Here is a 13,882-nt window from a genome sequence, read left to right as displayed (position 1 = left end):
AGTCAAAGGTGACACCTAAATTCCTGACAGAGGATTTAACATAGAGTGAGAGAGGACCAAGGGCTTTCACTATCTGCGATAGAAATCTATCAGGGGCGCATACGAGGACTTTGGTTTTCCCCTCGTTGAGTTGGAGGAAATTTGCAGCCGTCCTACGTTTGATCAAATCTAAGCAATCATTCAGACGCTGAAGCTTAGATAAATCCTCGGGCATAAAAGAAATGTACAACTGAATATCATCAGCATAACAATGATAAGAAATGTCCTCAAAAGAGCCCATTATATGCTGGAGGGGAAGAAGATAAATTAAAAACAATAAAGGCCCCAAAACTGACCCTTGAGGGACACCATAAGTAAGGGAGGTAGAGGATGACCTAAAATCGGAGACTGCCACAGAAAAGGATCGGTGATGGAGATAAGAGGAGAACCACTCTAATGCAGTTCCAGATACACCAACCCATTTTTTCAGCCTTTCAATGAGGATGTGATGGTCAACTGTGTCGAAAGCTGATGTGAGGTCCAACATGAGTAGAACAGAGCATTTTCCTGCATCATTATCCATCAAGATATCACTTGAGACCCTAAGAAGAGCTGTCTCCGTGGAATGAAATTGACGAAAACCGGACTGAAACTTATCGTAAATGCCATGTTTATCTAGAGCTGCCATAAGTTGCTGAGCCACAACCTTTTCTAGAAGCTTAGCGATTAACGGTAATTTAGAGATGGGTCTGTAGCTGCTCCAAAGAGAGGGGTCTAGTTGAGGTTTTTTTAAAAGTGGGAGAATAGCAGCGTTTTTAAAATAAACTGGAACTATACCAGATGCCAGTGAAGAGTTGATTAAGGTGAGCACACATGGGCCAATAGACTGGAAGACATTTTTGAATAATGATGCAGGTATAATGTCAAGTGAACAGGAAGATGCTTTTACTGAATTCACTAATTTCACTAGCTCAGGTAGTGAAACCGGAGAGAAAGTATCCAAGACAATGGGCCGGGATGGGGTAGAGGTTGAGATAACAGGTGCTGAGTATGTAAAACTCATTCTCACGTTATGAATTTTTACAAGCAGAAAAGAGAGAAAATTGTCACAGTCCTCGTTAGAAAAAATAGGGGCCGCAGGCAGAGCAGGAGTAACAATGTCACTAATAGTGTTGAATAGTGAATTTTTTTGTTTTGTTTTGTTTTTGTTTTTGTTTTTTGTTTTTTTTTTTGTCCTTTTTTTGTTTGTTTGTTTTTTTGTTTTTTGTTTTGTTTTTTTGTTTTTGTGTTCCTTTTCAGACTTTCGTCTGCGTGTACTGTTAATTTGGAAAAGCACAAAATAAAAAGTTAAAAAAAAAAAATAGTGTTGAATAGCACCTTAGGATTGCCTTTGCTCTTTGTAACCAAGTGTGAGAAATGGGCAGCCCTCGCATCTCTGATCGCATTATTAAAAGAAGCTAAAAGGTCCTTAAGATAGAGGAGGTGAACATTTAGATGAGTTTTCCTCCACCTGCGCTCCGCTTTACGACAATCACGTTTAAGACAACGAATACTGTCATTTAGCCAAGGAGGAGATTTAGAGGCAGAAACACTCCTCGTCTTAAACGGACAGATTTCATCTAAAATAGAAAGGCAATAATTATTAAAAAAACTGGTTGAGAAATCAACACCATTTTGAGGAGATAGCTGTAAGTTAAAAGCATCCACAAATTTCTCCGCTGTGGAGGAGTTTAAGATGCGAGAGCTAACCATCAGTCTGACAGGGATAAAAAGGCTCATTAAAAGACAAGTTAAAAACAATAACATAGTGATCAGAAATAAAAATGTCCTCAGAGCAAATAAAATCAATATTCAAACCGAAAGAAAAAACAAGGTCCAGAGTGTGACCTTTGCTGTGTGTAGGACCGGACACATGCTGAGTCAAATGAAAAGAATCTATAATGCTCATAAAGTCTCTGGCGAAAGGGTCGGAGTCATCATCAACATGTATGTTAAAGTCCCCAACTATAAGCACCCTAGACAGCTTCATAGTAGCGGATAAGAAGTCGCTGAGCTCCGATAAAAATAACCTGTTATATCCAGGTGGACGATACACCACAGCACAGTAGAAAGGATCCTTATTACCGATTTTAAGCATCTGCAGCTCAAACGAGCGAAAAAGTCCAGTTTTCACGGAGCGGCAGGAGAAACGGTCCTGGAAAGCCATGGCAAGCCCACCACCCCGACCAGACAACCGAGGCTGGGTAATAAAAGTATAGCCATCCGGGCAGAGTTCAATAAGTGACGAGCAGTCTACATCCCGCTGCCAGGTCTCAGTCAGGAATAAGAAATCGAGTTTTTTAGATAATATAACATCATTCAACAAGAATGATTTATTAGAGAGAGATTGAGCGTTAAAAAGCGCCATATTCAGTGAGCTAGAAGCCTCATTATTTGCAGAGGCTCGAGTTAAGGGTCGTAAATACACAGGGTTCGAGCCGTCACGCTCGTAGAATCCACTCACCGAGGGAAGAAAAAGCCAGTCCGCAGAAGAGTCTGGATAAACCCTCCTAAGGTGGCAAGGTCTCAAAGAGCCGGGCCCAGCGTATCCAAACAGGGCCGTGGAAAACAAGTCCCCCTCCATGGAGCTTTTCTGGACACCGGAGACAACGCACGCTCGACGTCGCTTACCAGCCAAACCACGCCGCCAGTACATCCTGAGCTTTACTTGAATACCTCCTCTTCTCCCTCTCCTTCTCCGTGGTCAAGAAGGACCACTGAAATCGTCTGACAAGGATCCACCTAAAGGAGGAGGGTGGAAAATGCCAGGTCTCTCTTGGAAATGAGATTTTAAATCTCAATGAGATTTTTACCTGAATAAATAAAGGACTAATAAAAAATGCCAGAGGACGACGAGACATCGTGTGGCATCATAGAGGATCGGATGGATAGCAAAGCCAGGCAATCATACACCAGGGCAGCAAATACATCATTAAAACTGAGTGAGAACAGTAGAGCAGAAAAAAACAACACAACAGTAGTAGAGCGCGACAAACTGCAACCGGCAGCGGCAGAGCCAAACACAGGCGCCATCATACCGGATAAACAACAGATAAACCAACAGGGGAAGATGAACTGTCTACCTCTCCTCACCTCCATCAGTCAGAGCAGATGGCTGCCTGGTTCTGCTACAGCTTTCTTCCTGTTAAGAGAGGTCATTGGTAATATTAAGTTCATGTAGACATGTATTCCCATGTATACAGGTTTTAGTTGTGTAGGGTCCCCAGTAGCAAAAAGTAGTAGTAGTAATAATGCCTACTTTTGTTTGTATTTTTGTCTGCCACTGAAAATATATGACTCAGAAAATACAAAAGATTTCATTGTAGTGAAGATAAACACAGTGTTAAAACAAGGAAAACTGGCCATAAAAGCCATTTTTTGTCTTTCATGTACATGCATGTTTTGTTCTTCCCTATTTGATCTTGTCCCTAGTTGGCATTGAACTTCTTGTAGGTTCTTTAAAAACATTTAAATCCATTTTTTTGGATCCATTCCCTCCATCTCTGGTTTCAGCTCCTGTCAGTTGTCGGTGTGTTATAATGTCACCAAATAAAAGCTCATCTTGAACAGTCTGAACTTCTTCAACTAATGCTTCAAGGTCTCATTTGTCTCTATCATTGCCCTGTCACTTTTTGCATAATCTACAGTAAAACAAACAAGCAAACAACAAAAAGCTAACAGTATGGCATTGTTTAAATGCAAATCAAATAGCTGATTAGTCAATTATCAGTTTTCTTTTGTCTTTCTTAAGTCCAAATGTTTTCAGATATGTCACATTCCTTAAAATGTATTTTTCCGGTGACTAGTGGAATTGGACGGGTGACATTAGAGCATACTGAGCCCTGGTTAATTGAACACCAAACTTCTCTGCAATAAAATATCACATTTAGGGTGGCTGTTTTTGAGTGTCCAAATAACATGAAATAACACATGCGAGGGTATAAAGTCTGCTGTTACACTTTAATGGAATCTGCAACCTCGCTGTCCTTGGAATACAGGTGCTGAAAGGATGCAAGACGCTGAACATATCTGTGTGCTCCATGGGACCGACTCCTGGCGGCTACATTACCAACAATCTGTACAGCTGGGTGGACCCACAGGGCCGGAGTGTCTCCCCGCCACCTGATAGCCAGGAAGACAGTCAAAGGCACGGGCACAGGATGGAAGAGCGAATGGTGAGACCAAAGTGGAATTGGGTGTTGGTGGTGAAATATGGAGGACCAGTAGATAAAAGTGTACAAACACTTGAGACTATTTTTATTGGAAACAAAGATATTGCGAGAGTTCTTTTAAAGCAGCATCTGTCAGATTCAGAACTATTTATCATCAAGGATTTATTACCAGGTTTTTGTAATTGTCCTCCTCCCCTCGTCTGACAGTAGTCAGCTTGGGACTGCAGTATATTTCTCTAAGGTCCTCATGACCTTTGCTACCGACATTTTGGAAGATAGACTCATCCTAAAATAAAATCATCCAGCACGGGCCTTTTATCCAGTGACTGCTGGCAAAGAAAAGGTTTGCTCAAAATGACTCACCAAAAAAATCAAACCTGTTACTTTGCATTGTAACTCTAAATTGTAATTTGCTGTTCCCACAGTAGACCAATTTTGGGAGGATGTCACTGTAATTATGTCAGTGTGATTATGTGCACAGTCTTTATAAAACAGAAAGAAAACCAGTGAAATCACTGAAAGATGTTAAATGTTTGTCAAAGCTCTCACTTATAGAGAACACCATTGTTGAAGATGCTTTTTCAGGGAAAACACAGACATTCATGTTTGAAAGTCTTTAAACTGATATACTGAACTGAAGGGAACCTTTCAGAACTCTTGTCTCTGCCATGCACATATTAGATCACGCAGTGTCTTCAGGTCTACACACATGCAGGCAAAATCAACATGTGGTTGATAACGACAAATAGCAATAGCATCAACTACAACAGCAGGTGCTTTATCGTGCATTTTATTAGACATAGGCATGTTTGCAGAAGTATCATTGAAAATCAGCCACATATAGACAGTTTATCTAAAAGTTCATCAATCAGTATGAATATAAGAAAATGTAATAAATTAAAATGCAGGGCTCTAGACTAACCTTTTTCCACGGTTGCACTGGTTAGGCGCACCAGCACAAAAGTTAGGCGCGCCCAAATTTTTCAACCGCATTGCTTAACACCGCAGTTTTACATGTGCACTTTTTTGGGGGGGAAATTGCTGTCCATACAGACAATATTGATTTGTAAATGATTAACTAACAATCTTGTGCTTGAGCTTAAAGTGCGTTGGCACTTTTTGGCAATATTGTAGACAATATTAAACTTAATCATCATCATCGGCTCCTCTGACGACCTGTTTGCTGCTGCCTGCTGCTGAAAGGCAGTGAGGAGAGGGGACACTTGGGCAGTGCATTTATTGCAGCATATAATGTGTTTTCTGGATACACTGTGCTTTTTCAGCGTTCAAAGATTGATGGCTCCGTGTCAGAGCACTGGCTATGAATTTCAGATGGATCAGGCCTTAACTTAACACAAAAGTTATCAATCGTTCTTATCTTTTCTTATTACCCACAGCTACATCCACTTCTGTCGGGCCTAGGCTGCTCACTAGGGCTGGGTATCATCACTGATTTCTATAATCCATTCGATTCCGGTTCACAAGGTCCCAATTCGATTCAATTTTAGTCAGAAATATTATAATTCTGATCATTTATCAGTACTGATACACGTGAGACTTTATCAGAGACGTGAACATCACAGCAGATGCCTTTGTGTCAAAGTAACCACGAATAAAACACAGAAAAACATGAAGGAGATTTTCCTGGCCTGGCTTTTTATAGCAGATAACCTTAAAAATATTCTGCAATTTTTCATAATTTTAAAAAGTTTGAATTTCTTCAGTATTGAACAGCAGAAATTAGGCTTTCTTGTCCGAGGTCATTTAATTTAACAAAAAAAAAAAGAGAGAGAAAAAAGACAGCGGCCGACAGCGCTGTAAACAACGGTAGACTGGTGGGTAATAAGCAAATGAATAATGCAGAAAACAGAGATTTGAGACGGGAAACTGTTCTTGAAGTACAGAGAGAGAGAGAGAGCTGTGCATGAAGTGTGATTTTTTTTTTTTTTTTTTTTTGTGGTGGAAGCTAGACTTGTAGTCAAGACTGCCTAATCCGAGACCAAGACAAGACCAAGACCAGAGGGTATCAAGATCAAGACCAAGACCAAGTCGAGACGAGACCAAGACCAAGACCAAGACCGAGACAAAAAAAGTCTTTAAGCTGCAGCCAGATGCTGCTACGTTTACGGGTGTCAGGCATATTTATGTGTTTTTGCTTTCGCACAGCCCTCCTCACCGCTGTCTACTGTCTCAGTCACTTACTGAGAGGACAGATGCACGCTCCACCTGACTGTCGCGTCTCTCACCCTCTCTGTTTTTCACATAATGATATTATCCTATATCCTCGCATGTGATTGGCCACAATATTTCATTTCATTTCATTTATTTATTTATTTCACAGTTAGTACAACAGTTCAAACAAACCAACCACACTTTCTATCAAAAAAGCACTACAACCATGTGTGAAAAGGAGCAGGAAGAAGAAAATATTCTTATTGAACCCTGCCCCCTATCTACAATCCAACTTATATTACAAGTGGGCACCAAAAATCAAGGAACAAACTAACATTAACATTTATCTCCGGTCCTAACCCAAACCAAACAACAAATTTACAATCAAAATATACAAATTTACAATCAGAATATACCACTCCACATAAAAATAAAATTAAAATAAATAAAACAAAAAAATTATAATGGATCCTTTTTCAATGAACCCCAATTTCATTCACATTCTTCATATTGAGTTATCGTTTTAAGCATGTAACACTTTTTAAAACAATGTAAATTCATAGAATTCTTTAAATTATAATGAAGAGAGTTCCACAGTCGTATACCCCTAACCGTTGGACTCATTAATCTTTGTGTAGTCCTAGCTAACTGATGCTTAAAATAAAATTTCCTTCTGCTATCTTCTCCCCCTGAACACAATAAAAATACTCTTTGTAACTTAAAGGGCAAAATATTATTTTTAGCCTTAAACATAATTAATAGTGTCCGTAATTTCACTAAATCTCCTAATTTTAATAATTTCGATTTTATAAATAATTTATTTGTATGTTCTCGATATTTAACATTATGAATCATTCGTATCACTTTCTTCTGTAATAAGTTTAAAGGTTTTATAGTATTCTCATATGTGTTCCCCCAGATTTCAACACAAAAACTAAAATATGAGAAAAACAATGAAAAATATAAAATGCGCATTGTTTTATAGTCTAATAAATCTCTTACATTTCCCAAAATATAAATGTTTTTAACCATCTTCTTTCTAATATACTCAATATGTGATTTCCACGTCAAATTTTCATCTACTATTACACCCAAAAAACGAAATTCAGTAACTCTTTCAATCAATTCTCCATCAATGGACATAATGACTTCATCCTCCTTTACACGATTGCCAAATATCATGAATTTCGTTTTTGTCAAATTCAAGGATAATTTATTTACATCAAACCATATTTTTAATCTTAACATCTCAGTAGTCATAATTTCAACCAAATCTTTCAAATTCTCTCCTGAGCAATAAAAATTTGTGTCATCTGCAAATAAAATAGAATTTAAGCTTTTTGATACGTCACAGATATCATTAATATATAAATTAAAAAGTTTAGGTCCCAAAATAGAACCTTGAGGAACACCACATACAATCTTCAATCTTTCAGAGGTGTTACCGAGATAATGTACATATTGCGATCTATTTTCTAAATAACTCCTTAACCAATTCAATGCCACTCCTCTCACACCATAATTATACAATTTAGAAATCAAAATAGAATGTTGTAAGGTATCAAAAGCTTTTTTTAAATCAACAAATACCCCAACTGTATATTTATTATTATGGGTTGCAGATGAAATATCGTCAATGAAAGTCAACAATGCTAATGCCGTTGATCTATTTTTACGAAATCCAAATTGATTTTCATTTATTAGTTGATATTTTTCAATAAAACTATCAAGTCTTTGCGCAAAAAGTTTTTCAAGCACTTTTGAAAACTGTGAGGGATTGGACCATAGCTGAGCCACTGTGTGAGAGCTGAGCAGCAAAAGGAAATTAAGTGAGGGTAGAAATGACTGAAAGATTATTAGGCTCTGTTTTGAGTTTTGTTCAAAAAAGAATGACTTCATATAGGAAAAAAATATATATCACATATGTAGGACACCTTAAACTAGGTTTTTAATTAAGCAGCAAGGCAGAACAAAGTCGGGGCTGTATCAAGACACGAGGACTAAACTCCAATTCAACCAGACCCAGAACTGATCCAGAATTAAACAGGACTACAACAGTTCAAAATCAGGACTACTTAGGACTTAACCAAAGATCCAGAACCAGAATCAAAACTAGATGATAGTAGCACTAAAAATCATCATAGACCTGCACTACACGTATTTTTTTAATTCTACCAAAGTCCACTATTTAGATTCAGAAAAGTTTATATAATTATTTAGCCTTGTTGTTCAAACAAGCCAGCATAACTTCATAAATATAGAATTTGAAAAGTAACAAATGGTATCTAAAAAGTTACACTAGGTACTAGATACATGTTCTGATGAGTTTTGGCAAACAACCATTTGACTAACATGTGTGTCTCACCTGGCTCTCTCTCCCTCTCTGCTCCTCTCTCTCCCTCTCTGCTCCTCTCTCTCTCTCTGCTCCTCTCTCTCCCTCTCTCTCTCTGCTCCTCTCTCTCCCTCTCTGCTCCTCTCTCTCTCTCTGCTCCTCTCTCTCCCTCTCTCTCCCTCTCTGCTCCTCTCTCTCTCTGCTCCTCTCTCCCTCTCTCCCCTCTCTGCTCCTCTCCCTCTCTGCTCCTCTCTCTCTTCTCTGCTCCTCTCTCTCCCCTCTCTGTCCCTCTCTCTCTCTCTGCTCCTCTCTCTCCTCTCTCTCCCTCTCTGCTCCTCTCTCTCTCTCCTCTCTCTCCCCCTCTGTCCCCCTCTCCTCTCTGTTCCCTCTCCTCTCTGTTCCTCTCTCTCCTCTCTGTTCCCCTCTCCTCTCTGTTCCTCTCTCTCCCTCTCTGTTCCTCTCTCTCCTCTCTGCTCCTCTCTCCCTCTCTCTCCCTCTCTGTTCCTCTCTCTCTCTGCTCCTCTCTCTCCCTCTCTCCCTCTCTGCTGCTCCTCTCTCTCCCTCTGCTCCTCTCTCTCCTCTGCTCCTCCCTCTCTCTCTGCTCCTCTCTCTCCCTCTCTGTCCCCCTCTCTCTCTGCTCCTCTCTGTTCCTCTCTCTCCCTCTCTGCTCCTCTCTCTCCCTCTGCTCCTCTCTCCCTCTCTGTCCCCCTCTCTCTCTCTGCTCCTCTCTCTCCCTCTCTCTCCCTTTCTGTTCCTCTCTCTCCCTCTCTGTTCCTCTCTCTCCCTCTCTGCTCCTCTCTGCTCCTCTCTCTCCCTCTCTGTCCCTCTCTCTCTCTCTGCTCCTCTCTCCCTCTCTCTCCCTCTCTGCTCCTCTCTCTCCCTCTCTGCTCCTCTCTCCCTCTCTGTCCCCCTCTCCCTCTCTGTCCCCCTCTCTCTCTCTGTTCCTCTCTCTCCCTCTCTGTTCCTCTCTCTCCCTCTCTGCTCCTCTCTCTCCCTCTCTCTCCCTCTCTGTCTCTGTGCTCCTCTCTCTCCCTTTCTGTTCCTCTCTCTCCCTCTCTCTCCCTCTCTGTTCCTCTCTCTCCCTCTCTGCTCCTCTCTCTCTCTGTCTGCTCCTCTCTCTCCCTCTCTGTTCCTCTCTCTCCCTCTCTGCTCCTCTCTCTCCCTCTCTCTCCCTCTCTGCTCCTCTCTCTCCCTCTGCTCCTCTCTCTCCCTTTCTGTTCCTCTCTCTCCCTCTCTGTTCCTCTCTCTCCCTCTCTGCTCCTCTCTGTTCCTCTCTCCCTCTCTGTCCCTCTCTCTCTCTGCTCCTCTCTCTCCTCTCTCTCTCTCTCTGCTCCTCTCTCTCCTCTCTGTCCCCTCTCCTCTCTCTCCCCCCCCTCTCTCTCTGTTCCTCTCTCTCCTCTCTGTTCCTCTCTCTCCCTCTCTGTTCCTCTCTGTTCCTCTCTCTCCCTCTCTGCTCCTCTCTCTCCCTCTCTGTTCCTCTCTCTCCCTCTCTGCTCCTCTCTCTCCCTCTCTGCTCCTCTCTCTCCCTCTCTGTCCCTCTCTCTCTCTCTCTCTCTCTCTCTCTCTCTCTGAGTGAATGGCGGTGTGCATGGAGCTGGGGACGGGAGTGTCGGAGTGAGTGGATTTCTGTTTTCGAGTTCCTCTTTTCTATTTTCACTGTCAGGTGTGTTTCTTCTCTCGACACACGGTTGTTGGTGTGTTTTGTTTGTTGCCGGCTGGTTTGGTAGCTTTTGCTACCGGCTTGGCTTGGCACAATGCCCGCTGTTGAGGGTGGAGCAGAGTTTGAGAAGCTGACACGCCGTCATGCTGTCAAACTTATACCGACTGTGAATTGCTCGGTGGAGGTAGCTGTTTTGGCTGTAGGAGAGGTGGTGGGCTGTGATAGCGTGAAATCTGCCTCCCGTATGAACCGTGCGATTGTTATTTTTCTTGATAAGGTACTGTTAGGGTTCAATGTTGAGAGAAGAATCCATAAATAACCACAGATCCAGTCCGGTGTGCAATTAGACAGTATTTTAATAAACACATGTGTGAGTCCGACCGCTGTGCAGATTTCAGCGTCGAACTGAACTTACAATCATGAGACAAGGTTTTATATAGGTACAATAACAAAGCCCCCCTCTTTTACAAAAATAGACAATAGTACAGCTTACGTCAATCCAAACCACAAAATGTTCCGTGACCTTAACATCGCTCTAAAAAACATTGTCTTCGGGTCGGTGCTTCCCCTCTTCGCTGTCGCTCGTCTGGTGCACTTCCTCTAAGTACGTTGGCACACTTCTGCATTTCTGCCCTACCAAAATAGATCTACCATGGTGTGTATGTGTCCGCAGTGTATGCTAAGTACGTGTCATGACCTGTCTGCACCCCAGCTAACCTCACACCTCTCATCTTAGCCAGACATAATGCCTGTGCACATACACAGCTGAACTCTGTGTAATTTCTAGGCTAAATGTCACACTCGAATGATGATCTTAGATCTGCCAATATGTTTGCTCCTCCTAATATAGTCTAAAAGCCACCCTAAGCAAAACAATTTGAACTTTCCCTATCAGTGATCCTCTAACTAAGTGTGTGTTAATCAACGATACATGCATAATAACACCCTGCTCTTTGGCTTGCACTCACTCTGCTTTCGGTTTCACTTCTGCAAAAGCACGCATGCTTTCCTGTCAGCCTGCAACTCAGTTTTCTCACCCACTGAAGACTTCAGTATAAGAATATAAAACATTCAAAACCTTTAAATTATAGATTCAACTGATTATAACTGAACCTGTAATAAAGACTAATATAATACCAATATATTTGAACATCTGAATGCATCTGAATGCAACATCACATGAAATGGTAATGATGATTATAAAATAGCAGCAAATAATAGCAGTAAAATATTTCTCCCCTTCACACTCCCACCCTCGACCTCTGGTGTGCATTATGTTGGGTCACCCCTTGGCCCATTCAACTGCTTCCCTGTCCACCCCTGACGTCATGGACATTAGGATCACTGTTCTTAGCTCTGACCCTCTCTTGGCATCCTATGACTTAACAAATCAGACAACCTCATGTCATCTAGGTGGTCTTAGTTATAAAATGCCCGCTCCCACTTGAGAACACTTCATGCTTAAGTGGTCTCTGCTCCTCTTCTGGGTCCCACTCTAGTGGAAATCCGGCCACCTGCAAAGGAAACAAAACACTTTCTCCCTAGTACGGCTTCCCTGCCTTATGTCCCTCAGTTGTCTTCTTTATTCAAACCTAATGTTACTCAACCTAATGTTACTCAAAACATGAACCTAATTTCATATTTGGTTTTTGACTTTTATTTTCAAATCTTAATCAACCGTACTCAGCATTTGTAAAACTCTTACAAGCACTGCCTTTAAGAGAATCCAAGGAAGCACGTCTCTGCATGTGCTTCCTCTTTGCTCCTTATCTGATCATCAACATCCTGTGCACAAAACTGTCACTGCTGCTGTAAGTGCCTCTCATCTAAAGTCACCTCTCACAAGCAAGCAACTCGTCCAGGTTCATCTCTCACTGGTCCTCTCTGCACAGTGTCCTGTTCGGGCTTCAAAGCTCCAGCAAACACAGTCTCAACTCAGCTGTTGTCTTCTTCTCCGTTTCTTTACAGTCTTTCTTTTAGATTAAGTCCCAGCATGGCAAAATATCACTCAATGTCCAGTGCTCTTCCACAATTCTTTATCCCACTGTTCAACTGCCCAGCCTGTATTTTCACAGTACATGTTGCAGTACTCTTATATGCTGCTGCTGGTCGTCAGTCGTCATCAGTGTTAATGGATCAGTGGCACTGTCGTTTGCCTGCTGTATTCAAGTCCACGATGTTCTGTCGGTCTTCATCAGGCGATTGACTGTCCTTTGAACTTCTTCTCCGCTTCAGGGACAAAGTGAGAGATCCAGCCGCACAATTTCGAGCCAAAAACTGGCTTATTCTCCCAATTCTTTTAATCTACTTTTCTGCTGCTGAACTCAAGGTTGCAATGTTGAGAGAGTCCACCTGTATTGACACACTAAAGCATACAATTAGTAATATATTCATTTTTCTTAAAGGCTTCATTTGCTCCATGGGCCTCGTCTGTCTCTCTGTGTTCTTTCTTTACACACTCAGTTCCCATATATGGGCATGCACAGTTCCTGTTCACTATTTCCTGTCGCTGCAGCCCCGGTACACAGAGCCATATTTCCTGTTCTTCAAACTAATCTAACTCCTTTGTTTGTTTGTTTTCTTGAATTAAAAGCACTTTTAAACTTTAGCACATCCTACTTTTCATCACACAAGAAATATATTTCACACTCCTTTATTCCATACACACGTTTAAAGGTTCTAACCTCTTTAGTCATTCAGTAATCGTCTCACACACTGCCTTTTCTTCAAACTCCCCTTTTCACTTACTCAGACAAATCACCCAGTCACTCAAATCAAATACTGACAGCATTCACACAGTTAAAATCACACAAAATACGCTTTCATACGAGTATTTTGGACATGCCTTCCATAATCAGAAAGAGCAAGTCAAAAGAAAAAGAAAAAGAAAACTGAAACCTCTCATCGTCTCACAGCTTCTCCCCACACACACATAACTGAAAAATAAAACACACCAACATTTATGGCTCACGAAATATACATCTATCAAAATTCAGTCATTTACTATACATCCACACTAATATATTCACACTGTATTTACACTCTCATAATAAGCAAAACCAACCTCTTATATACAGGCATTTAGCAAAAAGCTCTCAGTCCTCTCAAAATTGAAACCACCCTCTCTGCGCGTCACTGCTGCTCATTTGCATTTACACACACCATCCGTGCACATCCGGCTGTGCATTACTGACACAGAGACTGATCTTACTCATAGATCTCATATTTTACATTACAGACGTCTTATTAATTACAACTGCACAGATTTTTTAGGCCTCTTAAATCCTATAAATTTCGACAAATTTACCCATAACGGTCCGACCGATAAAGTCCCTGACTTTTTTGCGACCAATTTTAGCCAGTATTCCGTCCCTGACGGTGGCCCGATTGCTAATGCCCTAACCAAATTTATCGTAGCCAAAAAAGCGCAAATAGGGGATTCGATCGATCCCCTAGCAATTTCGGAGTTTCCCAACCTCTCCCCCGCTGTCGACGGTACTATCCCTACTCAGCGGTAGGTCAAGGGTC

General features: G+C 41.4%; 1 protein-coding gene across 2 annotated transcripts in view; it reads left to right on the top strand.

Moving 5' to 3' along the window:
- LOC116311151 (whirlin-like) overlaps positions 1-13,882 on the top strand; it is a 106,880-nt gene that overhangs the window by 21,567 nt on the left and 71,431 nt on the right. For both annotated transcript variants that reach the window (XM_031728185.2, XM_039620930.1), the window contains exon 2: positions 4,017-4,193. In XM_031728185.2, coding sequence (XP_031584045.2) covers positions 4,017-4,193 — 177 coding nt within the window. The remainder of the gene's footprint in view (positions 1-4,016; positions 4,194-13,882) is intronic.

This window comes from Oreochromis aureus, linkage group 12 (assembly GCF_013358895.1).
Source record: "Oreochromis aureus strain Israel breed Guangdong linkage group 12, ZZ_aureus, whole genome shotgun sequence".
NCBI lineage: Eukaryota > Metazoa > Chordata > Actinopteri > Cichliformes > Cichlidae > Oreochromis > Oreochromis aureus.
This window is presented reverse-complemented; position numbering and strand designations above follow the sequence as displayed.